General features: G+C 37.9%; 1 protein-coding gene across 1 annotated transcript in view; it reads left to right on the top strand.

The window, feature by feature from the left end:
* Nucleotides 1-1,674: 1,674 nt before the first annotated feature.
* The window catches only part of LOC140239608 (uncharacterized), a 42,568-nt gene continuing 17,633 nt past the window's right edge, over nucleotides 1,675-26,609 (top strand). The window contains exons 1-2 of the mRNA XM_072319440.1: nucleotides 1,675-1,697; nucleotides 24,768-25,303. Coding sequence (XP_072175541.1) covers nucleotides 1,675-1,697; nucleotides 24,768-25,303 — 559 coding nt within the window. The remainder of the gene's footprint in view (nucleotides 1,698-24,767; nucleotides 25,304-26,609) is intronic.

Genomic DNA, 26,609 nt, shown 5'->3' on the forward strand with positions numbered 1-26,609 from the left:
TGGTGATGGTGATGTTACAGGTGATGGTAGAATGATGGTAAAGATAATCCAGGGGAACGGCGAATACGAGGAAAATCAGGAAGACAATAAGAATTAGAAGGAAATCATAGAAACATAGAAGAACATAGAACATAGAGATCATAGAAACATAGAAGAAGGATGAATGGCATGGCTTCACATTCAACATTCTTGCTGAGTAAGAATTCTGAACAGAAATTTAAGCAAACATACGCACAAATAAGCAAACAACCAAAACATTGTTCATGCACACCGTCCTATCGTGTTATTGAAGCACTTTTTAGCCTCTATCATCTGAAATATTTCCTCGTTGCCTGTTACAGCTCACGTCTATTAAATTACAATACAAATTCGTTGATATTTGTCCATCTAAAGTGTGCTTTTCTAAGAGGGAAACCTTTAATGTGCGTTTTAATCTCGCCGTGAGCTGCAATGTCATTAGCGTTCGTGTTAACACAAGGTCCACTATCGTTGACAAATGCCGTCATCGCTGCATCATCCAAGGTTAGATTCCTTACATTTAATCTTTTCGTTTTCTTTTTTTGGAATGGCTACCAATCAATGACTACAAATCTTACCACAACTATATCCAGAGACAATTCCCTCTCTAATACAAAAAGAGAAAAATGCGGCTATATTATGTCCTTTATGCTTTGGTGAATAGGGCCAAGGACTGTATCTCAGATATTTTCAAACAGTCAAGCGGCCGACTATAAAACAGCTCGACAAATTCGCCCCTCAAGCCCGCACGTACAAATGACCGTCTGTCCCTCGCACACGCATGCGCACAAAACGCAACATTCTCGCACATATCCTCCCAGCCAATTAGAAATCAGATACCTGTTAATCAGTGTGATTCAGGCCGAGCTTCCCATTCACGGCCCGTCGCTGCAGTGAGAATGAATTGAAAAAGGGCGGAGTGTCAGCGAATCTGTTCACTCCAGAATTTCTTCAGCACCTCGCTCCAGCACAATAGGTCAGCGCATATACAATTGTCGTTGGTCTTTTTCTTTCCCCTGTCTCATTGTTACAAATCGGTTCTCTGTGACAGACGTTCATCTCGATTCATAACAATTCAGCGAGGTCCCGTTTGAGGCATTGATTTCTTATTTTATCGGTACACATCCCGTCGATTTTATCCAGTGTCCGTTCAGACTGCATGCAATATTTTCTCAGAGGTTTTCTCATAGAAAATGACCTTTTGAATGTATGACTTCTGGTGACATGCATCACCGAAGTATTCGTAAACACATTTCTACATGTGAACTGCTCGGCAAGTCCTTACGTCCATTCTCTTCTACGTTGTAAAGCGACAGCATACCAGCTGAATATCTACAGATTAAAATGCAGACACAATCTTAATGCAGTCGACCCCACTATATTCTTTGTGACGACATAGCCTCCGTCTTATATTATCATTAAACACTCAATTCTGTCCCGCTTTAGACAGACTTAGAACCTTGACATTTCAGTGTCATCGTACCTATAGGGAGGGGGCACTGTAACGAAGGGAACGAGTTTCTGGACCAAGAGCAAGAGCAAAAGGTCGTATGAGGAGGAGGAACTTTTCCGAAGAATTATCATCAAGAGGTCTATCATCTAGATTACATGAACTCTTTCTACTTGTGACTGAATTTTGGCAGTAGCCGTCAAGACATGGCTGTTCTTCCTCTGCCCAGGTAAGTTTGTTTATTTTTCCTATGATATTTGCTTTTTTCTTCTTTCTTTCTTTATAGCGATCTTTCGGTTTTTCTTGTTGTTGTTGTTGTGGGTTTTTTTTTTCTAGGCAATGGTATGTCGTCGAATATTTGATCATTGCAAGAAAAATGTGTGTGTATATGTATGTGGATGGAAGCACAGTAGTTGTCAGTAATTCGAGACAGAAAATCAACTTCGTTTTATTTACTCTACTATTTTGAAATGATATAATCAAATTGCAAGAACCTGAATTGACTGTAATGAGACATTATTTTGGTAGGAATGATTTTCCAAGCTGAAGTTCTTGACTCCTTCGAACTTATTTTACTGTTTCTAGTATTTTCATTGAATACGATCAATAACTTTGAAAGTGTATTGAGAGATAATCAAAGAACTGTGGGCCATCATGATATTATGACACTCATATAAAAAGAAAACAAACAAACAAACAACATTTCTGCATCAGTTAGTGTAATAAAGATAGATTTCGTTGTGTTAACACATTCCCGAAAGAAGGTGATTTCAGAGTGACTGAGTTGACGTTTCACACTGAATGTTATTAGGATTTGCCATCGATACAGTGAACTAGGAACGCGCCTCCAAAAGTATGAAATACTTTCTGAACAATACATTCTACTCAAGAATTTTTTTATTTCCAAAATTAGTCAGGAAATGTGGGAAAATGATCCTCATTACTGTGTTGCGGCATTTGATCAAATAGCATATCGAAAATCAAAATGATAACCTAAGCAAATCTTTGTAACTGTTATCCAATTGATCTGTTTGAGCTCATACGTCTTGTAGTTTAGCTGTTTATCCTCTTCTAAACCAAACTTTGATGACTCACATAAAAGTGTTTTCGTTGAAATCCTTGAAATTCATGTCCTAAACATTATACTGAAATTGTTTATGCTATCATAATACTAAAAGTTTACTGACGGGGAATCATTTTTGACACAGGTATAGATAGATGTATCATAATCTAGGCCTATTTATAGATATCTTTTTTATGAACCCTTTATCAAAATCGATATAAAGGGAGTAGCACTCCAATAGTGGTTTATGTCTGTCACTGAAAAGGCATACGTTAGAAGATGGAGACTGGAGCGATTGAAATTGACATAAATGTCTTACAAGGCACACTGAAGGTACCATCCATTCAACAGTTTGCTATCTATACGTGAGAGAAACATTGAGGACATGCAGCTCCCTGTCGACAGTATAGTATATTCACAACCCGTATATGAAGTGATATTTATGGTGATGTTGCACAGAAACTACGGATTGGCTGAAATATTGTTATAAGCTAAGGAAACAAGGTGTGAAAGGGTGCTACATATACCTACGTATACAGTATGTGAGCTTCCACCAAGTATCTCCAATACACTAAGATCTAGCAAGAGAACACGGTACAGAGCCCATCATTGGTTCTTGTGACTGAGAGTGTACAGCCTGAAACGTATGAAGGACTGAAAGATCTACAGTGATATTACCACTTCACGTGGTAAAGACTGTGCAGCATTGCTCGCAACTATGCTCCTCCAGATAATGCTCCGCCGGACTTACCCGTTACTCGGACGCCTCTGTCCGTAGTGCCCATGCGTCCTCCACATCCGTTCGGGCAAGACCATTGTGGTGCGCCTTGGTTGCGCTTTTGTCTCATAATCTTTACAGGAATGTGGCATATAACATGAGCATTATATATATGTATATCTATATATATATTTTTTTTTTTTTGGGGGGGGGGCCTTTCCATGTTCCCTCCCATTTAAGATTGACACCTTCAACGCAATGTACTGACACCATGTTTTATAGAAAACGAATAGCTATATTTCTGTTTGAGTCGACTCTTTAAACTATATATCGTCACCATCACTGAAATTATCATAATAATGGTAATGATATCCTGTAGCATCTAATTAATTTCCTGAATAGCGAACTTTCCTTTAATGTAAGAAAATTCCGTCTGAAAAGCTGAAGCATTTGATGTTGTTGGGTTTTTTTTTCTCTCTCTCTCTCAATGATACCTAGAAAGTGTATGATTTCAACCAATGCAATGGCAGTGCATAGCTACTCAGCAGTGCATAGCTACTAGTGCATAGCTACATTCTTATACAGAATGCCGAAAGCTATATTCATATGCATCTTATGTACGGACTTCATACCGTTAAACAAAGGCGTATTGATAGCTATATACGCTACAAGGACCGTTAAGGAGATCCCGAGTAAAGTTGAATACCGTGCACGGGTAGTTATTTACTAGGTGTCTATAGGATAATGTCAATATTATGTCTTAGGGAGGGAATGTGCGCAAAATCTGGAAGAAAATACAAGAAATTGATATTATTGACAAAAACATTATCGAATCAACGGAGTTGCTACCATGAGGATCTGTTATAAATGTTGGCATTTAGAGGCTTTTCATAATTTTGCAACCAAATAAACAACACTTTATGGCTTAAATAATGGTGAAGTGTAAAAATAAGGTGTTGTTCTACCTTTTATTTTGCTGGAATTTGATGGGTTAAAGAATATTAGAATGCAAATTAATGTCCACTGACTTCACACCGTCGCGAGAACTCTGTACAAAAGATGATTGTCTTTTGAGCTGTATCTTTAGCATTGAGGGTATACCAGGGAATGATAATGTACATTCATCTGTAGTTATAATGATAACGCTGAGGTTGGTCTCTGGAATTAATTATTCTTGAGTAGAGTTGTTTTAGTTCCAACTTACTGATAAATTTCCCTTCATCGACGTAAACAACTATCCAGTGTTTTAGTAGTAACCATGGTTATGGTAGTAAAGCATGGGCATACATTCTCATGGTTGGACTCGAACCAACGAGCTCCTGATTACTAGATAGGCGTCATGGATCTTTCTGTAACAGGTGACCTGTGGTTGGTCTGGAACCAAAATGTCATACCGAGATGAAACATTTAGGAAAATAAAATTCTAAACTGATTGAACTGATCTGCATGACTTGATATGTTTACTGAGTTTTCATCTGATAACATTAAAGTTGATTGTTCAGTAATTGATTATCATTAACGATGATTCAACATTGTGAAACAGGATTTAAAATGATGATGTTTATCCCGTTTTTCGTTAACTTTGTAGTAAAAAAAAAGCATGTGGCCTTAAAAAAGTAAATAGTAAAAGTCCAGTAAGACAACTGTAAGATATCAACGAAGTCAATACATTCCAATGTCATTGAAAAAAAAAGGAGAAAAAAACTTCCATTTTGTTTTTGTACCACGAAAGAGGGAAAAAGAAAGATCAGCCAGTTCACGTTTACTTCAAGTGATGGTCTTATTCATAACCTATTCTCATCCTACAGAGGATCTCATTTACAGCATAAAATAATTATCAGATATTTTCAGTGATGAAAACGTATACAGGGAACAGAGAATAATGAACGTTCTTCATCTTGATGACATTGTGTCGAATCAAAGTTTTGCGTGGAGAGGTGATTTATCAGACGAATGAGTTCCACCATATGGCAAGCACTAGCTGTCAAAACACACACAGACAGACACACATATACACAGGTACGCGCACACACAGAATGACGCTTGTGATAGACGGATCTGAGATTTTTATATCTATACCTTTTTTGACATTTAAAAAAAAAAACTCTTTATCTACATGAATAGAATATAATAAATTCTAAATAACGGACGATAAGACATCAATCTTACCTTAATCCCAATAGCATTAAAAAGACAATTCTTAAACGTCATTATCAACTTGACTTTAGAGTTTATTATTCAAAACAGCTAGAGTGTCACAATAAAACGAATAGCCCGGAGGTTAAACAGACCGCGGCTCCGGCCAGGCATCGGTATAGAAGTGCCGCACAATGGACATAAAGGGATCCCACAATCTGTTGGGATGTTAAACATATGTCACTCGCGGTATATCGCTCTATATCTGGTCCCTCGACCATGGAAACCGGTTGATATAGACACCGCCTGCATTATGATAAATGAATTTGAAGAGCGGGATAAACCATAGAAGAACTGCAACCCAGAGTGTCGAAGCCTGTTGTCTGTGTGAAGTAAAATACTTTCACACTCCACTTGTTGCCACTCATTGGAAAGAAGCACACATTTGCGCTGAGAGCATGAGCAAATTTGATTTGATTTTGAAATGTCTCTAATGATAATTGTTTGTTTAATTGGTAATTAGCAGACCTTTTATACCTTTTCCAAGGCTAATAAACCAAGAATAAGAAAGAGAGAGAGAAAGAGAGAGAGAGAGAGCGAGAGATGGACAGAGAACTGTGGATAAATAGAGGGAGAGAGAGGGAGGAGAGAGATGAATATACCAATATAATCCGTCATAATATGGAGACCATGAATCGAAGCCATCAGGCTTTATGTATTGTGAAATTATGTCTGTCATTTTTTTTTTCTTTATCGTAGTCTCGTTTTTCTTTCCAAACTTAATGATTTGAAAGCAGGCAGAAATTTTGGGTTACGATCCCAAGGGTTCAGTCGCCATATCACTGCTGCTCAGAGTCTTCAATTTGTGATCACGTGATTCGCCATCAGCTGACGAAGACATAATTATTGTAACATTATCTTTTTTCCCAAGGAGCAATGGGCCCAACTGAGATAAGGAAATGTCCTTATCAATTGCCTTTGGAAAACCAGTGGCTGTTGTATTAAGTCTATTGGAGTTTCATAATCTTGTAAGGAAATAGGGCCCTGTTGCATAAAAGTTGAGATCATGTCAGTCAGGAAATTAAACACGAGTCTCTGAATACTTAATTCTAATTGGTTGATACCTGATTTATGTCTAATTTTCTGGCTTACGTTTGATTGCATATTTTTTTATGCAGGGCACTGGTGTATTATAGTTGAATTCAATTCAATTCAAAATGATTTTATTTCCATATAAAGTAATACAATGTAATATACATAACGCTTACATGAATACATAACATCAAAAGGAACTTTCAATCACGTAATTTTCAACAAAACATGAATACAAGTATCATAATGATATTAACGCTGGTTTGGATAGATAAATAAGTAAGCAATACAATCTTAATTTATAACTTTACATGGAAAAGAGGAATTCACAAGAAAAGTATAGCTTGTAAAATTTGTGAATTACTCTAGAAGGTGAGGGCATCTCAAGATCCGTCAAGGACTCCATGTATAAGATTTTGATATCCTGATGTCGGGCGAAATAATCAGAAAAAAAAAGACTATGGCAAGGACAAGAACAAAAGCATGGACGGAATAGACAGAAAATAAAACTAAAGATAGTTGAAATCATTTACAAGCCCATTCCCAGTGAAGAGGGCGACAAAGCATGCAATGTCTAATATAATGAAAGTGTCGTTAAAACTGTATTAGTGGCGGTGACTGGCTGTTCGTAAGGTAGCAGAATGTCTCGTAAGTTTTGGTTCTGTTTCCAATTTTGTTTCACAAATAGATCAAACTATGGATAGTCGTTTGAATAAGATGAGAGCTCTCGTAGCTGAGAGTCGATAGGTTTATAAACCAGTGAGTCGAAATAATACATGTCTTTTTATTTCGAGTAAAAGATGGGGCAGAGAGAGGGAACTAATAACTGGGATGATGAGATAAACATTGTGCGTCTCAATGTCAGTGGGACAAGCATGAAAAATGGCTCCTATTAATGCATTGGATACGCGGAGCGTGTACTGGACAATGCATGCATGAAAAGGGAACAGACTGTGCTCGAATGGATTCAGTACAAATGAAATCCCATTATTGGCAAATGACGTCCTAAAGAACAGATATATAAAACTGGTAGCGTGTATGAAAAATTCATGATAGTAGACGACGGGGGGGGGGGGGGGGCAGTGGTGATATATTTCTACTGCATGGTGTTTGTTCTCTATCCGAGTCACATTCATAGATATTCATCAAGGGGCGTTCCTCTTCTATTATGGCATACGGTTGAGAGAGAAATACATGATGTTAACATCAAATGAACGAATCACCGATACTGGACATTTGAACAAGCAAATAGAACAAGCAAATGAACAGCAAATGTGCTTCGAGGGGAAAATTCGAATTACCCGACTTGGACGCACACCTCTTTTCCCGACCGATAAACAAAGAAACATACAAAAAAGAAGCAAACGAACAGAAAATGGGACTGAAATTCTAATGTTTTTTTGTGTGTGTGTTTGTTTGATTCTATTTTTTCTTCAAAACAAATTCCTACACAAAATATTAAAAGTTGATATATAGATTACAATGTAGTGTACATTAATTACATTAACAAAAGATATATCATATTGCCAAATAAGCAAATTATTAACTAAGAAATTATGCAGAGGAAAGACTGCCAATATAAGCCGTTGTTCGAACACTTCTCAGCCCAAAAAGCCTACCTGGAGGGGAGGGGACAGGGTGGGGGTAGGTATATTTTGTTTAGCAGAATATAGAAGAAAACTGAACATGTATCATGCATTAGATTTTATATTCGGGGTATAAATACTATCTTAGCAAAGATAAGGTAGATTATGATTGTGATGATGTTAGGTTGATGATGAAAAGAAAAGATGATAATGAAGATGATAGTGATGGCTGGCAGTGATGATGAAAGTGATGGTGATAAAATGAATTGGTAGGCACAGAAACATTTTGTGGACATGTATTTCTAGGAGTTTTAAATTCAATCCACAGAATATGAAAAACTCTGATCAATGCAAAAAGAATTTTCACAGATTATAGTCTTACAATAACATAGTTTTTACTCTCGTCTTAAAAGACTGCAACGTCTTGCATGCTTTAAGATAATCTTGAAGTTTGTTCCAAAGGTCTGGTCCAGTATGTCTTATGGATTATTGTGCAATTAATAATTTGGGATTTACTAAATGTAAGTTTTGCGAATTACGAGCAGAATAAGAATGAAATGAATTATTCAGTTTGATAAAATCATGAAAAGAAACTTGGAGTAAATCGTTCAAATACTTGAACAACATAAAAAGAAAACATTGGAATTCATTTGTATAAGATATGTTTAATGTCTTTAATAGATTAAAAAATGTGGATTTGTGTGGGCTACATATTGTGAGCTAGTACAGATGTGAATACCTTTCTTTTGAGGTAAATAAATACAGTCGAGTTTGGTCTGCGCACTTGAAGCTCACACTAGATTACAATGATGATGCAACGTTACTCTAGCCTCTTTCCTACTACATCATGACTGTATAGATATCCTGGCGCCTTTGGTAAGACATTTTCAACGATTTTGATGAAAAGAAGCGAAAAATTAGTGCTCTTGCCCTCCTGCGTTTTTACATAATGGACAGTTTATATCATTTAAACAATTCTTAAGAAGTTCAAACTGAACGTATTATACGAATGTTACAAATGATATATGTGTATCATTATTAGACGTGTGCTATCATTATGAGTGTGTGTTAAAGTGCGTGATGTGCAGACCGGATAAACGCAAGAAACGGCGTATAGAAAAGGGAAAATGGATCGGGAGGGTAGAACTGTTGTAAATCTTTTATGGCTGATGATGCACGCAGTCTTATCCTATGTAAATTCATTTGTATACACGTACACGCACACACACACACACACATTCACACATACATAATTATGTATGTATATACAGTTTATATACATATAATATCATATTACATTATATCATATCATATATGATTATGATTAAACTTCATCAGATACCAGCGTTCGAACATTGACGGCCTTTTCCCAGCTTCACGGACGGCTTCATCAACGAAAAGCGAAAGATTTTTGACATACGACTTCGGGGAACACACACACACAAAAAAAAAAAAAAAAAAAAAAAAAATGATGAAGTCGAGAAGGGAAAAACAACAATTCAATTTAGCATTAGTGATCAGGAGGAAATTGAGATTGCATCGTCGTGAGGAGTGTATAGCGCCTCGATATGCACGGATGCCCCCGATTGCAGTTAGACACTGGGAATAAGTATTGCTGAATGGTCGCCGCCTTTCATTACTGCAAATGACTTCTTTATGGGATCCGCCTAAGTGGTATTTGTAATCTATCGAAAGAACGTTCGTGAAGTGACGTGTAAGAACTATGGATGTATACTAAACCATTGCAGGAGTGAATGTATGTGTGTGTGTGCTCGCGCATAATACATTGTACATAAAACAAAAATAGTCATTTCGCAGGAAATGATAATAGGTGTGTATTGCCTCTCTGCTTCACACATCTGGACATTATTCTGATAGTGTATCATCGATTTCTTTTTTTTCTCTACGCTAATCCAGGTACATCTGGTTTTTTTTTAGATCATTTTATTCGATGACTTACGAATTCAGACCACAATTTTAAATGCGTATCTTATAACTACCTGCCTATGAAATGGAAAATTGAATCTTAAATCGAATAGAAAACTTAACAACAAAAGCATCAATTTCTCGATTACCTAAAGAGGTACTAAATTAATTTTCCCGGTGCAATGCGCCATAAAAGAATAATAAACCGGCTGAAATAAAGCAACAAAGATAGAAACAAACAAAAGCAAGCATAAAGAGGTTCCGTGATCATTTCGACAAGGCAGGTCTTTCCCGGGAAAGGAGATCGACTTGGTTGTTTTCCCACCGCACTGATTCATTGTAGGGATGGCCGGTTGGACCATCAGCCGAAGTCTTCCCGACAGAGATGTCAGCAGAACCAGCAGTCGGTGATCAGATGTATCTTTTACACGATATTGACTCGGCTGATGCATGCTAGTGTGGCTGATTTAATTTTCTTTGTCAAGTGGATGGTGATAAAATACTTTTCAGCGTCAATTACATACCTTGCATATCGTCTTCTCCATCCCTCTCTCTCTCTCTCTCTCTCTCTCTCTTTCCAAGAATTACACACACTCATACACACGCACATTGACAAACACGCACCAGTGATATATATATATATATATATATATATATATATATATATATATGCACGGCAAATGCTTCAGTTCATTATATTCATTACATCATGTTATGAGATGATGATAAATAAAGACGTGGGTGACTTGTGTAAGCTAAACGCGTCAATGTATCAAGAAAAAAAAAGTTTTGATTATCATGAATTGCGTGTAGGGGTTTGCCATGATCCCACAAGTTCGTGCGATTTTGATGTTCGTCTCAGTAAGGCCCCAACACCAGTTAACCCCCCCCCCTCTTGATCTCTCTCTCCCTCTTCCAATTCTCTGTCACCCTCCTTAAAAAACGACCCCCAGCAACCTCCACTTGTTGTCAAGGGTCTGCTTGCGACCTGACCCCGCATTCTATGGCAATGAAGGAAAACTTACACACAGGCAAAGAAAAAAAAATCTATGCTCGGACTCGCATTTCACCTAAACCCCTCCTCGAACGGCTCTTAATGTGATTATCAGGCCCTCAAACCGGTCCCAGGCGAGCGGATAAACGTCAAGCCTTCGCCCAGTCTCATCATTTACACGCATTTAAGTGGCATTAAACATCTAATTAATACCGCCTTAGCGCTTCGGTGATCACGTGCATGGTTAGCGGCATGACACGGCGACGCGCTGGGCCTGGCGAGCTCACACATTGTGCCCTCGTAAGTTCATACACCATCTTGCTACCTGCTCTCAGCTGATGCGCGCCGCAGGTTCTCTTCCCCCTCTCCCCCTCCCCCGCCCCCATTCCCCCTTATTTTTCTGTCTTTATCCTTGCGTTATCCAAAGTCGTGTTTCCCTAACATTCCCTGATCTAATTTTTCTCGATGAGATATCAAAATGTCCTCCGGGCCTATTCTAATTTCACTAACAGCCTTCAATGAATATCGAAGATTTTTTTTTTTTTTTTTTTTTAATACACATGTACATGTATATGTCAAAATAACGGGGAGGAAATGGGTGGCCAAGTCTTAGGCAAAGCGCAAAGCATCATGGAGGTGGCGCGTAGCTATCATGCACATGTGGTTTCATTGGGTGGATTAGATTACCGTCTTCTGGTTGTGATACGACAGCAACACGTGTCTGCCACAACAGATACGTTCACGTCGAACACGAAAAAAAAATATAAAAAACAGCAACAACAATACACTTCCTCGATTTCAAAAAGGTTGTCAGAGTTTTCTATGGGCGGCTGCTTCTGTTTCAAAACAATGATTAGAATAGTTCTATTATGTTATTGCTTTTATCATTTTATCATATTTTTTTTTTGATTGTATCAAAAGAGATCCAAAGTGTAAGAACACATTTTTTTTTTTTGTCTTAAATGCTATCGCATGGAATCTCCACTTAGAAGTTTTGAGGCTCACTTGCAAATCAAAACTGATTAATCCCAAAATGTTATCAATCTTTGGTTGTTATCCATAGATTTCTCTTTTGTATTTGATTTCCACCTAAGCAGATAATTTACAAAAAAGCAATCCGGGCTCATTATTAAAAAAAAAAAATTAAAAAAAAATCGTGATTTAAAAGGATGGGATGGTTATAATTGGTTGAGATGGGACTTCTGTTTTCTTTTTCTTTTCTTTTTTTAACTTTTTGTAAGATAATGAGAAACCACTCTTGAAATATGAAAGATCATATAATTCTGAGAGAAATTCAAAAATTATTTGGTGAAAATGAAATTTGAAATAGCTGAGATAGCCAAATACAATGTGGTCCTGTGGGATCCACCTTCAGGACCACTTGTCCGATTTTCATCAAATAATCTTTTAATTCATCTTAGAATTGCATGCTCTTTCATATTTCATATGTAGTTTCTCATTATCTGACAAAGAACAAGAATCTGAAGCCCCATCTCAACCAAAACTAAACCATCCTTTAAAAAAAAATGTACACACACACACACACACACACACACACACACACTCACGCCTTTTCATTTATCTTTTCAAAAACAAAATTTGTCAATTAGCAATTGTTTTTATCTGTAATTTCATAACATGAACAAAGTAACCTTATAGGCCTACAATATGCGACCATCACTATTAAAAAAATCGTAATATAACTTCTTTTGATGTATACATCTATATTATGTCTCTAGGATTTGAAAATGCTTATCTATCAAAAAATGAGGGACTAAAGGAAGGAAGCCTTGATAAGCTTCTATTATGGGAAGAATTTCTTTGAAACAAAAACTTGCCGAATGAAGTTACCAGTTTTGAGATGCACAACCAAACATACAGATACCTTGACACATTGACTTTGGAGCACATGTACAAACACGTACACACTGACAAATCATACAACTTGAAAGAAGCAGACAATAAGGAAGACAGGAGGGGAGAAGAAATGAGAAATGAGAAAAGAAGAAAACTTTCTCACTTCTTGTCAGCATCTTTGGATCATCAAGATTCATCTAAAGTGTATCAGAGGGCGGTTTGGCGGATTAAAGCGTCGTAGAAAGGATTAATAACGCCTAATGCAATATTAGCCCAGGGAAGGAGCTAATAACTTGTGCAAGAAAAATAATAAACAGACCGAGAGATGTTCCGATTGTATCATCATAGTGTAATTCGATCTCTATCATTGGGTTTTATTTGCTTCTTTTATCCAATTTTCTGGTGAGGTCGTGATATGTCGGCTCACCAAAGGCGTGGCAAATCTTGTCGAACTTTATACAGGCAAAATACATAATCATTTTAGTAGATGAATTTTAAAAGAAACAAAAACAAAGGTGCAAACCTAATATAAAAAAAGAACCTCTATCCGGGCGAATTTTCCGCGTTGTCACTTCTGATAAATGGGAGATTTGAAATTGATATAATCTCGCTAATAATAACACGCTGGGCGGAAGAAGGGAAAGCAGTTAATATGATTGCATTTTTGTCTCGGGGGACTCGGGATACTAGCCCAGTCCGCCGGCCGAACTCAAGCCGTTTGCGCATCACCCAAGTGACACCAGCCATGCCAGCCACATCTTGATCGTCGCCGCAGAAAACACACTTAATTTCACATGTTCTGTTCATTCTTAGCGGCATGTGTCGGTCGAGAGACTTTTCGGCCAGAAATCAATCGCTTTAATACGATAAAATGGTATTAGCCTAACTACCTGTTTGGAGGCGTCAATACAGGATCATTCTATCACCAGCGGTCTTGAATTCCGTACAAGGGATTGAAGAAGCATTGAAGAATAAATATGTGATGAATGTAAAACGTAATCAGAGTGTTTTGAGATATTGAACGAAGAATAAAAAACAAATAAAAACACGTTCAGAGTGTCAAACAAAGAGGAACACAGGTTGAGAGGAACGGGGTCAAGTCTCATTTTTGCTTGTATCTCTTTAGTGTCTTCTATGTATTATTGTGATTTCATCTCTTGTCATGCTTGTTGTGTACATTTATATTGCAACTGTCTGCGGCATTTCTTCTTTCTTTTATTCTCCAAAGGGGAAGATGTGATAAATTTCTCATGGTAATTCTATAAAGTACTTTAGAATTAGATCAATTACGCTTGTAAGTTTGAATGATTATTCCTCTTCAGCTATTTTTACATCAATGTTTGTTATTTCATTGTCATATATCTGTGCTGTTGCTGTTTCGAGAAACGGCAAAAATATATAGAAATGAAACAAACGAACGAATTAATTGTTGAGGAATTTTTTCCCCTCCGGTATAGAAAAATAAAGCTACGTTATCGTGCATGTTATCACGAGATTATTTTCATTGAAAAAAGCAACTCGCCTTTCATAATAGATTTCATTTCTCTAGGGAAAGTGAATGCACTGTCTTTTAAAATCATTCCTTCGCGTTGACGTTCCTCTCTCTCTCTCAAAAAGAAAAAAAAAAGAAAAATCGAATTTACACTGACAACTGTGTATCACGCAATATGGTCATACCAAACAGAGATAACGTATTCATACCATATTTCACGCATACACTTCAGAAATTGCATGAATTCTTTAAAGCGAAGTGAATTTGGACAACAGCGATCAAATGAACATGAAGACAATAAAAAGGCTGACTAACCTCGCAATAAACATTTGCATTTTGTAGATACATCGTATCTCTTGCAATATGTAAAAATGTGGACTATAGCGGAGAACAGTCATTATGTTAAAGGGCCGAAGATCCTATTTTCTCATTTTCATGCTTCGCCAAGCAAAATGTATTATGAAAAACGACGCGAAAATTATAATGCTAATCGTCGTCGAACTACCAGGGCTTCTGTTTTTGGCGCATGTTGGATTTGCAAAGTTGTCGAGGACATTGAGAGAAAAAAAAAAGAAGAGGCAAAATGAAAATCCCTCCTATCCAGCCCCACGTTGTGATTCATCAATTTTAACTGGTGTTCTTGGTAATAATTCACCTGCAGTCATTGCCGAGTTACGAGGCATCCTGCCGGCAGTAGAACTCATATTCTTTGCCCAAGGAACGATCATCGCCTTCCCAAGGCCTTTAAACACATTTGAGCTGCGCCATGATGGCATGATTGGCCATTCTGATGGTTTGCAATGTCTTTGAATGATTATAATAGCTCAATTGCGTCGCGTGATTAAAATGAAAAGTGTCGACATAAAACCTAATCGACCGCCATGAAAAATCAGTTTGTAGATGAGACAGTTTTAATCAGGATTAAAGGTTTGGCCCATTACTGGTTCCTCATGAATCCATTAATCAAAAGAAATGACACCTATTGATTCGGATTTCCTCTCCTGCTTTTGGCTAAGGTCTGTTAAGAGACCGCAGTAAAGAGATAGCCAATCACGAAGGTAAATAGACGGACATTGACAACTTGACAACTTTGAATCGACCGATCGACATCTACTTGATGTGATAGCACAGAAGTACAACTCAACTACCTGTGTCAGACGGGGGGGGGGGGGGATGAGAATGAAATGATTGATAACTTGAAAAGTGAAATTATTCAGGCGCCATGCATTCCCCATGAACTATTATATCCACCATTAATCTTCGACTTTCCTCCTCATACTATAAAAGTCTCTCGCACTCTCTTTGTCTCTCTCTCTCTCTTTCACACACACACAATGCATACCCACAAGCACACACACTAAAATAAGGACACACATACACAGTTCCATTCTTTTCTCGTAATCAGCATTTTTTATGTCTCCTCGCGTAGAAGGCCTTACAAGCACTCAAATGCACACAAACACCTTGGCATACAATTCACATCTGAACTTTATTATGCCATTTTATATCGTCAAAAATAGATAGCTGTTTCAAAATTATTGATAATTCTCTGCGTTGTAGTTGTTTTATTCGGGCATGGATTCCTTCTCAATAGGTGATTTTTTTCTTTTTTCTTCTTCTTTGTTTGTGTTTCTCTCGACTTCCTTCAGTGCTCTGATATTAAACCAATAGCCCCCCCCCCCCCTTCCTACACTCATCTCCCAGAGTTCGAAAGAAACCGGATGCAAACATTTCATCTAACCTAAAGTTCTCCAGCTCTCTTTGACAAATTCCTGTTGCACTGGAACATTTTTTTTTTTCGAATGCTTTGTCCTTCAAACACCTCAGCAATTTTACAAGGTATTCGCTGTTTGGGCAGCAGTTGATTATCCGATATACCAAATTTTTGAAGTGGATTATAAGTTTGAAGTAATGCGTCACTTAAGTGAAGCTTAAAAGAGTGTAGGTCTAAATGGTTTCAGATTTATAAGCATTAATGAATTTTCCATCAAGTATACTCACAGGGTGCAAACAAGACGATAAATATACAAACAAGTCAAGAACACTAAATGCTGACAAAAACTGTTGGTTCACCTGTTGTTGTTTTATTCTTGTTTAAATGTTAAAAGTGTCATTGATATACATTCGTTTTTTCTGTTAGTCTTTTAAGATGATACTGAATTGCTTTGAATTAAATACCACGATAGGAATATGAGATTGCATTTCAGATATCCCTGACAACATATCCCCGTCAACTTTATCCCTGCATACAACAAAGTCTATTGATCCGTGAATAATTTTCGACGGGATAATTTGACAACGCTGTTGATAATGGACATTGATGAAACAAATACATAAAATGCCTATGGTCGTTTAGATTGCTTTCGTCTTTTTGTTTCATAATGGAGAGAGATATATATAGAGAGAGAAAAAAAAAGAGGGCACACACATTTGATGAGTCTGCTGACTATTTCAGTTTGCGGATAATGATTCTCTACCAAAGATATTTCCTTTAACAAAAAACATTAAAGTTTACAAACGTTTTCTTGGTCGTCCCAGGTTTAGACAATAATAAACACAATCAATTGAATTGCAAGCTATTTACTAAAATTATTGCAAACAATAACGTCAGAGATCCCCATTCTAGGCGAAGTCTTGACTTCGCGGCCTCTGAATAGAATGTATTTAGGCAACTTGGCATCTCAAAAATCAATTCATGGTAATACTTACCGGAAAAAAAAAACAAGTCGGTATAAGAACCATCAGAGCAAACGTGAGTTAGGATGGGTGCATATACATGTCCAGTCGTTTCTGAAGAGCATGTTTTTGGTATTGTGTGCTCGTATGAATTCGTGTGTTTGTGTGTATGTTTGTGTTGTATTTGTGGGGTGTGTGTGTGTGTGTGTCAGTGATTTAGATGTAGTTTCGACTAATAAAATGAGCTATAGATGAATTTTGTTTTTATTATGTTAAAAATGTTCATTATGTGGATGTAAAGAAGAATTGTGATTTTTTTTTGCCTCAGTTGATGGAATATATATATATATATATATTGCGCATTTGACAAAATATACAGAAAGACATTGCATAAGGGTTTCAATTATATTTCAATGATCTTTTAGTACAAGGTGTAATCAATCACGTGTACATGACACTGGTTCCAGGTTGTATAAACACCGAAAGGTAGATCAAGGGACTTAGAGTTACTGTATTCTCTCCCTGTAGCAGGATAACGACATGAAGAGGACCGTATTTTTCATTTTGATACACAGACATTATTGATTACGAACAACGCTTCGTTCAGGGAAGAATTGATCTTTATGTCAGGATTGCTCTAAATTGAGAAGCGAAATGATATGTGCGAGATTAAATGGGTCGCAATACCCTATTTCGGTTTTGTTTGACCAAATACACATGCGGCTTTCTCAGCACGTCAGAGGTATTTGCATTCGCAAATCGTTACAGACATAGTTTAGCAACTGTGCACATTAGCCAAAGTCAGAATTGACTTTTCAATTGTTTAAATTCTGATTCCAATCATGGAGCGCGCCGGTAGCATGTTAGTAAACAATATAAATTGAAAGTTCCTCGTTATGTTGGTCGTTATATTGGTGATTTCTATTGAAGTGCATCAGTCAGGTAGGACAGCTTGCTAAAAGACGCAGATGCCGAGCAATTATTTTGTTTGACAAAACGATTTTCCTTTTGAAATCACGTGTAACGAGTTGCTACTTCTTTAGTTATTCATAGTCTGCCCTGGGGCACTGAATTTATCACTGAAACTGCTCCACACATCGAATGTTGCCTGGCAAAGAGTACTGAATGTTAATATTGATTAGCAATAACGAGCTGTGGTAGGATACATTCAATTCAGCTCAATTCAATTTAATTTCTATTTTCATTTTTTAACATAATATACAACAGAGTACAGAGTAATGTGTGAAATTGAAGATGCATTTTTGTCGATTGATACACAGGAAGCAAAGATTAACAGTATGTTCAGGGGGTGTTTCATCAACGTTTGTCAGCGCTGACAATTTCAGCAAAATCCTTGGTTTTGATTGGCTGAGATGCTCTGGTCACTGACTGTTACTATGGTGATTGTCAGCGATGACAACTTTTTGCGCTGACAAACGTTGATGAAACACCCCCCTGATCTATGTTCAGTGCAAGAATATGCATAAAATATATACATAATACTTATATTCTGCGAAAAAAAAAAACGCAGCAGCGAGAAAAATGTTTTATGATATGACAAAAAAAAAAAACGAAATGGTCATAGCAATGACAATGAAGTGAAAAAGGTTCATACAAAATAAGACATAACGGAAATGGACAGGACAAAGCGGACACTGTACAAGCAAGCAGGCAAGTACAGTATTACATGGACAACACAGTGATGAAATAACAACAGCAGTGAGCACAAGAGACTAATAGGGAGAAAAGGAGTAGGGGAGGGGCTATAGGATGGCTGTCGGCAACTTACATTTACATGCATATGAGACTAGCTCTGCCAGAATAACGATGATCAAAATATGTTTGATTGGCAGCTGTGAATACACTAATTCAATCTCAAGCTTATAACTACAAGTCCACTTCATATTCGTCATTGGCGAAAGAAGTTTCTCAAAAATCGAACTAGAATCGATTGAAAGCCTTGAAAATTTGAAGTTCATATCTTCCCCAGATGTTTGATGTCGTTTACAGTCACAAAGCTTACACCACAAGACTAAACCTTTCGCTTGCACACGAATTTCTACTCAAGTTTCTTTTCTGACATGAAATTCAAAATTAAGTACTTTTTTCCACCTCAAATCGTTGAACGAATGGGTAAGGATTGTTTTGTTTTCTTGTTGGTGAATTCTTGATAGATATATCAACTTATATCTATTTTACATACTGACAAGTGGGAGAGATGTGAGCTATGAATCATAACCATGTCTAATGTTTTGTTTTTAAAACATGAAGTGAAAATATGTATAAAAATACTACTTTGCACAACACTTCAAATAATACTTCGTTATTCATACACTATACTTATAGCATGCTGTTGCGCAGACTTAAATATTTCCTTTAAAAAATAAGAATTGTAGTACTCGTCTTTACTTTACTACAGAATCCAAAGGGAGAACACAAAATAGGGGGGGGGGGACAATTTTCAGCTATACTTTATAAGCGTCAGCAAGGTAGACAACATATACCATGAGCACTTTGCATGTGCCAAAATTGAATTAGAAACACAGTTTACCACATACACACATACGCACTTACACGTATTGATGCTTGGGGAACTATATTGTTTGTTGTTGTTTTTTTTTTTCTACTTCTTTCTATGCTCTACAAGCATGACGAAATAAAGACGATCATTGTGATCTTTGTTTACGGGACCCAACAATTAATAAATCTATGCAAGTGCACGCATATACACACACACTAAACGCACACACTCATACACACAGACAGTGTTATATTCACGAGCAGTAGAGATAAAAGAAATATCCACACTCGATGTCTTTCGTCCTGGCAGATAAACGTGACGGTTACCAGGAATCCAGATACAATGCAATGATGGTATCATGAGGTAATCAACTGGTCGGGTTCTCCCCTCGTATCTTGACAGGCGTGAGGACATTGAACGAGACTCACGGCGCATAGCCTTCGAGATTTTCTCCTCGTCCGCGGCGCCTAAAACCATGTTTGTATTTTCGGCTTTCCATGTCTTTATCCATCTTTTTTTTTTTTGGTAATCTTGGGGCTAATATCAGTGGAAAAGTTCGCACGTCATCAAACCCTCGTACCAAACTAATCACGATAAGTGGCTGTGATCTCGTTGATTAGCTGTTAATATTACAACACGGTGAGGACCCCGCCGCGCCGCCGCAATCCAACGAGACGACCAAGATTGCGCTTCGCTTTCCTTTTTCCTCCTCCTCCTCCTCCTCCTCCTCCTCCTTCTCCTCCTCCTCCTCCTCCTCCTCCTCTCTTCTCCTCATTCTCTCTCCTCCATCCGTGTGTGTGTGTGTGTGTATGTGTCTCTCTCTCTCTCTCTCTCTCTCTCTGTTTCCTGTCTCCTTCCTTGTCTGTGTGTGTCTGTTTCTCTGTCTGTCTCTTTTTCTTTCATTTGTTCTGTCTCTGTCTCAGTTTTTAATCTCACACGATTTTGTTTCTTTCTTTTTTTTTTTGCCTCTTTTACTATATCTCTCTTTGTTTTGTGCTGATCTTTCCAATTTCGGTACCTTTCTCTTTCAATATCTTTGTTATCATATATTTGTCTCTTCCGGATCGCTAAGACTAAGCGATTGATCTTTGGTCCTCGAATGATTTTCCATGATATTTACACCAGATGGTATTCGCTTTCACATTTTCTGTGATTTCCTCTCTTCTTTTTCCCTCTGCCAATCTCATTTCATCCCTTGCTACTTCTCTCTTGTTCCATTTAGAATATACAATTGTTTCTTCCAGCTTCAAAGTCCGTTTTGAAAGCAACGTCTTACCTTCTATTTCTATTTCTCCATCAAGAGGATAGTTTTTATATGGCTATTTCTCCTTCTCGTCTTGTTCTCCTTTTTGCTCCTTCTGCCCCTCCTTTTGATTCGTCAGCTAAAATGTAGTCTGCCCCCTTTTCCTCTTTTTTCTATCTTTTTCTTTGTCTCTATCACACACACACACAAACACACACACACACACACACACACACGCACACCCATCCTCACACTCACACTTACACTGAAAGATGGATAATCTTCCGAGCCAAAGGTGTCATAATCCATGAACCTCATCAGCTGAAGTAAAGTCCATCCTCTGACTAAAGTAAGGCACGGTCTTTTACAGAAGATAATAACTTCGCGGGAGTCTAAACGGGAGGGTTAAAAGGCGTAACGCCCCCAACTAATCATGGCGCTTACACTGTTGAGCTGAGGGAGGGAAGGAACAACACGAGGCTTTTCCCCCTACCTGTAATCATGGTAATTGAGTTGAGTGGAGAGATTAGAGAGTGATGCCTGAATGTACCACCTGCACGGCGCTGCTCCATCACATCACAGCTCGCATAACTGCGACGATAGTATTTCCTCTTAACGATCTGAAAAGATAAAGATTTGTGGCCTCTGGAGGTTTCTCACCATTGCAATCATTTTCAACACTCTTTCCATTGGTCATATTATTATCTCAATCTATTCGATTACCTTATCTCCTACTGCTGCGCAATATTTGCACACGTGCCTAAATCAACCACTGGCCGCATCCTATTCATTTCTTTGCCAAAAATGAATTGAATCTCCTCTGGCGCATAGATACTCCCCTCCCCCCCCCCCCCCCACCCCATCCCTCAACTTCTGGTATATCGCCTCTTCTTGATTTCTACCCGGTACATGATATGATTCCGATAACATCACTGGATAGCATCAGTCATTACGGGGGAAACATGAGCTGATATCTCGTCTCTTTGACTTCCCCTATACTCCATCTGAATCGGTAGAAGTAAGGGAGGAAAACACGACTATCGGCATCACATCTAACCTTACGATCACGATCAGTCGGAGAAGAGGAGAAAAGCATTATCCGTAATATAATCAGACGAAATTAACATGCTTCGACCACATTCACGTTTATAAACCTTCGCTGATTTTAATCGGCAGCAAGAATATGTGTAGATTATATACATTAAAAAAAGCATTGACATTGATAAAAATAGAACTCTCTTGGTATCATAGACCTTTGCAGTTGAATTTTTTATTTCATTTTATTTACAAATGAGTTCTAAACACCTCCCCTCTCATCACAGAAATGACACATGGGAATAATTATGAGGATAACTGTTAAAAAAAGACATGATGTATGAACTATCTTGAGTGTTGTTGAATGAGACGCACAATATCACAAAATAAATTCTGAAATTCTGAATGACAATGAAAGACAGGGGGTATAAGCCATGAGAGTGTTAATTATCAAAATCACAGAGTGACGATTTTGAGCATGATTATCGCAACAGACATCTCTTATTTGATTTCAGATCGCCGATGTTAAACATTTGTATAGTGTAAGTTCAATGGCAGGAAATTTGGTTGTCTGATTATTGGGAGATTCTTTACCGATCACCGTTCGGCGCTGATTTCTCATACGTGCGCGCGAATATGGCGAATCAAGTTGATTGTTTGATCTGTGATAAAAATCTCTAAGTGGTACCCTGTATTGTTACGTGATCATCAGGGTGATGCCTGGAAGACCGTACGGCATGGTACGGAGAGACCGTGAGCGATGCCACTGGATTCGGGATGTTTGTGCATGACAAACCGAAGACGCGGACACCCGACTTTGGCTTACTCGAGGAGTATCATTTCTGATTTGAGGTGATGCGACTCGTCAGCAAACGGCTGCACCAGTCATTATTTTTTTCCTTCTCAACTGGCTACCTTAGCACAAAAAAGTCAGTGTTTGATACTCTCCCTTCTTCTTCATCCCACTCTTCTATTCAACTTATCGGTGTCTTTAGATCCCCGTCAGTTTTGCTCGTTTTATCTCTTCCACATTTCGCCTTCATTATCCGTTCTTCATCTATCTTCTTTCTCTGCTCGCAGTTTAAACCACAATAGTCAAAGTCAATTTAATGGTTTGCATATCAAAAGATTGCCCCCAGGTTTTGAGTCATGTTGCGAAACTTTAACCAAAACTTTATCCAAGAAGTGACATTGGATATCAAAAGACACAGATTTGTATTCGTTGTGATGGAGGTTTGATTTTTCTGTTTATGTTACCATGGACATCGTAAAAAGTTGTGAAGAGAAAGCGTAAAAGGTCAAACTCACTATGCTGTCTTCTTCCCGCGATTGTGCGGTTATTGTGGCGCGCGAACCAAACTTAATTGTTCATCCGTAAAGGGGATTAAATGTGTTTGTCCTATCGAGAATGTTTCAGCACCTCACACGCAAAGTATGCAGGGACAAAGTGAGAAAAGGATACGTCCTTCTTCACGAGCAAGAAACGTTCCAACCTTTAATCACCTGTTTCAAGGGCCGCTCGATCTTATATCTCATTAATTGTGGCAAAAAGGAGGTGTGATTTTCATTTGTTGCCCCCAACAATTTCATGAGAGATGCTTGTCAGCCGACACAGGGGCCATCTTTGTTAGCGTTGTCAGGGTTCTATCATCTCGCATTCCTTTCGACAATTTTCTTCTCGAGACTCATGTTGAATGGTTACAACTTAATGAAACCAGTGGCTTAGATATCATGACTCACTCACCGCTAAGGTGTGACTGGTCCCATTGGTGTTAGAATTAGTTGCGGCTATTGACCGGGATAAACCGTAGCTTTCTCATCGGTGATCATTTGCTATACATTTCCGGATGAAATGTAAGTTGGTTATGATGAATTATTTATGTCTACTTGAACATACAATAATCAAATTAGTAATTGTGGTTCCTGTCGAAGTAAATTCATGAAAGATGATATGACTATAGTTCTGAAATGATCACTGCCGTAAGTTGTTTTACATCGTTTTAAATATCATTTCAAAATATCTTCAGATTATTTTCATTATCTAATTATTCAGATATAGTAGTACAGAGAGAAAGACAATACAGCAAGCATCAAAACTCGAGCAGTGACGGATATTGGTGTTTGTTTTTTTCCTGTTGCTAATAATATTTGTCGCTGTCATAGATATTTCGTTATAGAACAAAATCAGTTAGTTCATATTCAATAAAAGAAATTAGAAAATCAATTGTTCTGGTTAGGAGGATCAAAACAATACAAGTGTGCCCTATTTTTTTTTTTTTTTTTTGGAAGGGGGGGGGAGGTAAAAGAGTGTTTATGATGAACACGTGGTTTCAATAACCTAACTGGGAGGCCCTTGTTCACAATAGCAGAATTTCATACTTAAATCATACTTAGATAGTATATGACTACTATATTATAAGTGACCCACTCAACAATAATGCTGGAACGAGGTACACTGTGTGTATGCTGCGATCTATCATTAAAAATGTATCTTCATCATCGTTAGAAAAGTGTCTGCTTCACAGAAATTTCTCACACATTATTTCTCATGGATTATTAAGATGACATTGTCAGTGGATCTGATAATAATCTAATGCAGACTTGCAATCACCATAGAGACACATCCAATGTTTTTTAACATCTTCGTTCTCTCAGAGTGTATATGTGAGTATGGGTGTATATGTGTCCATGTAAGAATAGACAATGATGCATGATTATAAAACGTTATTTATTATCTACCTTAAGTAAGAAAAATTATCTACCTTATTACATCATTATGTTTACACCATACTTTACTAATACATTTAGTTTGCGTTTTCGATGATTTGTTTTGTTTGTTTGTTTGTTTGTTTGTTTGTTTTTGTTTTTGTTTTTTAAGACATCAAGATGTGAAATGATTTGAATTCATCATCATTTCTTTACTCTCTTTTCCCTCTGCTGTTTCCCTTATCTGATGGTAGGTTACCGCTACCGCTATGGCCACATCCACCCCCGATGATCGCCGGTTCTTCGTCCACTTCTCCCGACGGCTTGATGTCCTTCCGCAGCCCGGTCGGCTTCCCGCCAACTGGGTTTCCCCTGACCCCGTCGAGTCTCAGCGCCCATTTCCCGGGCGCTATACCAGGGGTCTTTTCCACTCAACCACACTCTCAGTACAAGAACATGCAACATCATTTTCCCTCCGAAATGATGAAATCGCCGTTCCCCTTGGTTGCCCGGCGCAACTTCAGCGGGCCTACGTACTCAGCCGCGGCCTCGCCGTCGAGAGTAGCCGCATCTCCCGTGCGTCCACTACAAACCTTTCACAGACCGCTGGCCGTGAAATCGCCTTCTGCACCGGGGGCTGGTATTGGTGGTGATACGACGGAGAAGCGAGAAACGTTCAACTTCACTCCAGCAGACCTCGAGTGCGCGCTGTACGGGTATCTACGAGGGAGTAGCGGCGCGGAGAGATATCCCGGCTGCGCTATGTCAGGCATTCCACTAGACATTATAGGTATGTAGATTTGCAGCACTATGTAAACAAGTTCAACAGGCTTCAAAAACCGTATCTTTCTTCACATTCTACTTCCGTATTGCTCAATCCACTATATACGCAGCGCATTATTTTTACGTGGAGTGCCAGAAAATGTAAACAGATGTGTATTTCATTTTCATAAACATTTGGTGAAAACACTGAGGGGAAAATCGAATAAATACAACTGGCTAAGATGTCGGTATTGTATAGGCCTAAACGTTGGTGACATGTGATGCACTGAGATAAGATTTCAACATAAAACATTCATCACCTGGGATTGTGTTCTAACGCACAACCAGGAGAACGAAATTCAAAACATATCGTCATCTTCAGTGGATATTTCCAAGGAGGTCTAAGAGATGGAGTAACAAGTCTTAATTCCCTCTGATCCCATGTTTAATGCCGCCACTCAGAAATTTTTGAAGTAAAATGGAGCTGCCCCGCAAATAGGAAGACAATTGATTCATAGTGTCATTGCATCACGACTATCAGTTACTCTAAGGAAGATATGTCTCTATGATAGTTATTATTTTTCGCAGTCCCTTTTTATGTAACATGAGCGGTACGTGCAGGTACAGACACAGGGATGTGCGAATAAAAAATAAATTGTGAAATTTAATAAAAATCAATATCACTCGAAAGAACGTGTCTGTACACTAATCGGACATATCAATTAATGATACCATTGGTTTAGGTTCATTTGACGGAAATAATGATGAAAAATAATGAGAAAATCTGCTTTTTAAGAGGGTAAAATTTTAAACACTTTCACGGCATGCAGCTCAGATTTACACTTTGCACATATTTCTGGACGGAATTGACTTTTGTTTCATATTCTTTGTCATAAAGTGAAATTTCATTTCATTCAAAAACTAAGCAAGCAAAATATAGCCGACATTATGTTAGAGCTCAAAATAAATCTTCAGATTGCTCAGAAAGATCGCAGCAGCAAAGTTGACACAGAACTAAATTGTGTCAGGGTTACCGGAATCCACGACAAACCTCATTCATTGAGTTTTAGATGCAAAATGATATACATTTAAATTATTCTTCTTCTTTTTTTGAAAATCAAACTTCCCCTGTTTTCCCTGGAACGATTCACATTCTAGTCAGTCTGGAGAAGTGAGTGTGCCACATGTGCCTTTTACATTATGATATTGATAGCAAATTTCCCATGACATAACTGAAATCATTATCGTATATGATAAATATCGCTACTCCAACGTCACACAGTATCACAGTGAAATGCGAGTTGCGACGTCATTAATTGGGTTAGCCTGCGTGT

Source organism: Diadema setosum, chromosome 16, assembly GCF_964275005.1.
Source record: "Diadema setosum chromosome 16, eeDiaSeto1, whole genome shotgun sequence".
Lineage (NCBI taxonomy): Eukaryota > Metazoa > Echinodermata > Echinoidea > Diadematoida > Diadematidae > Diadema > Diadema setosum.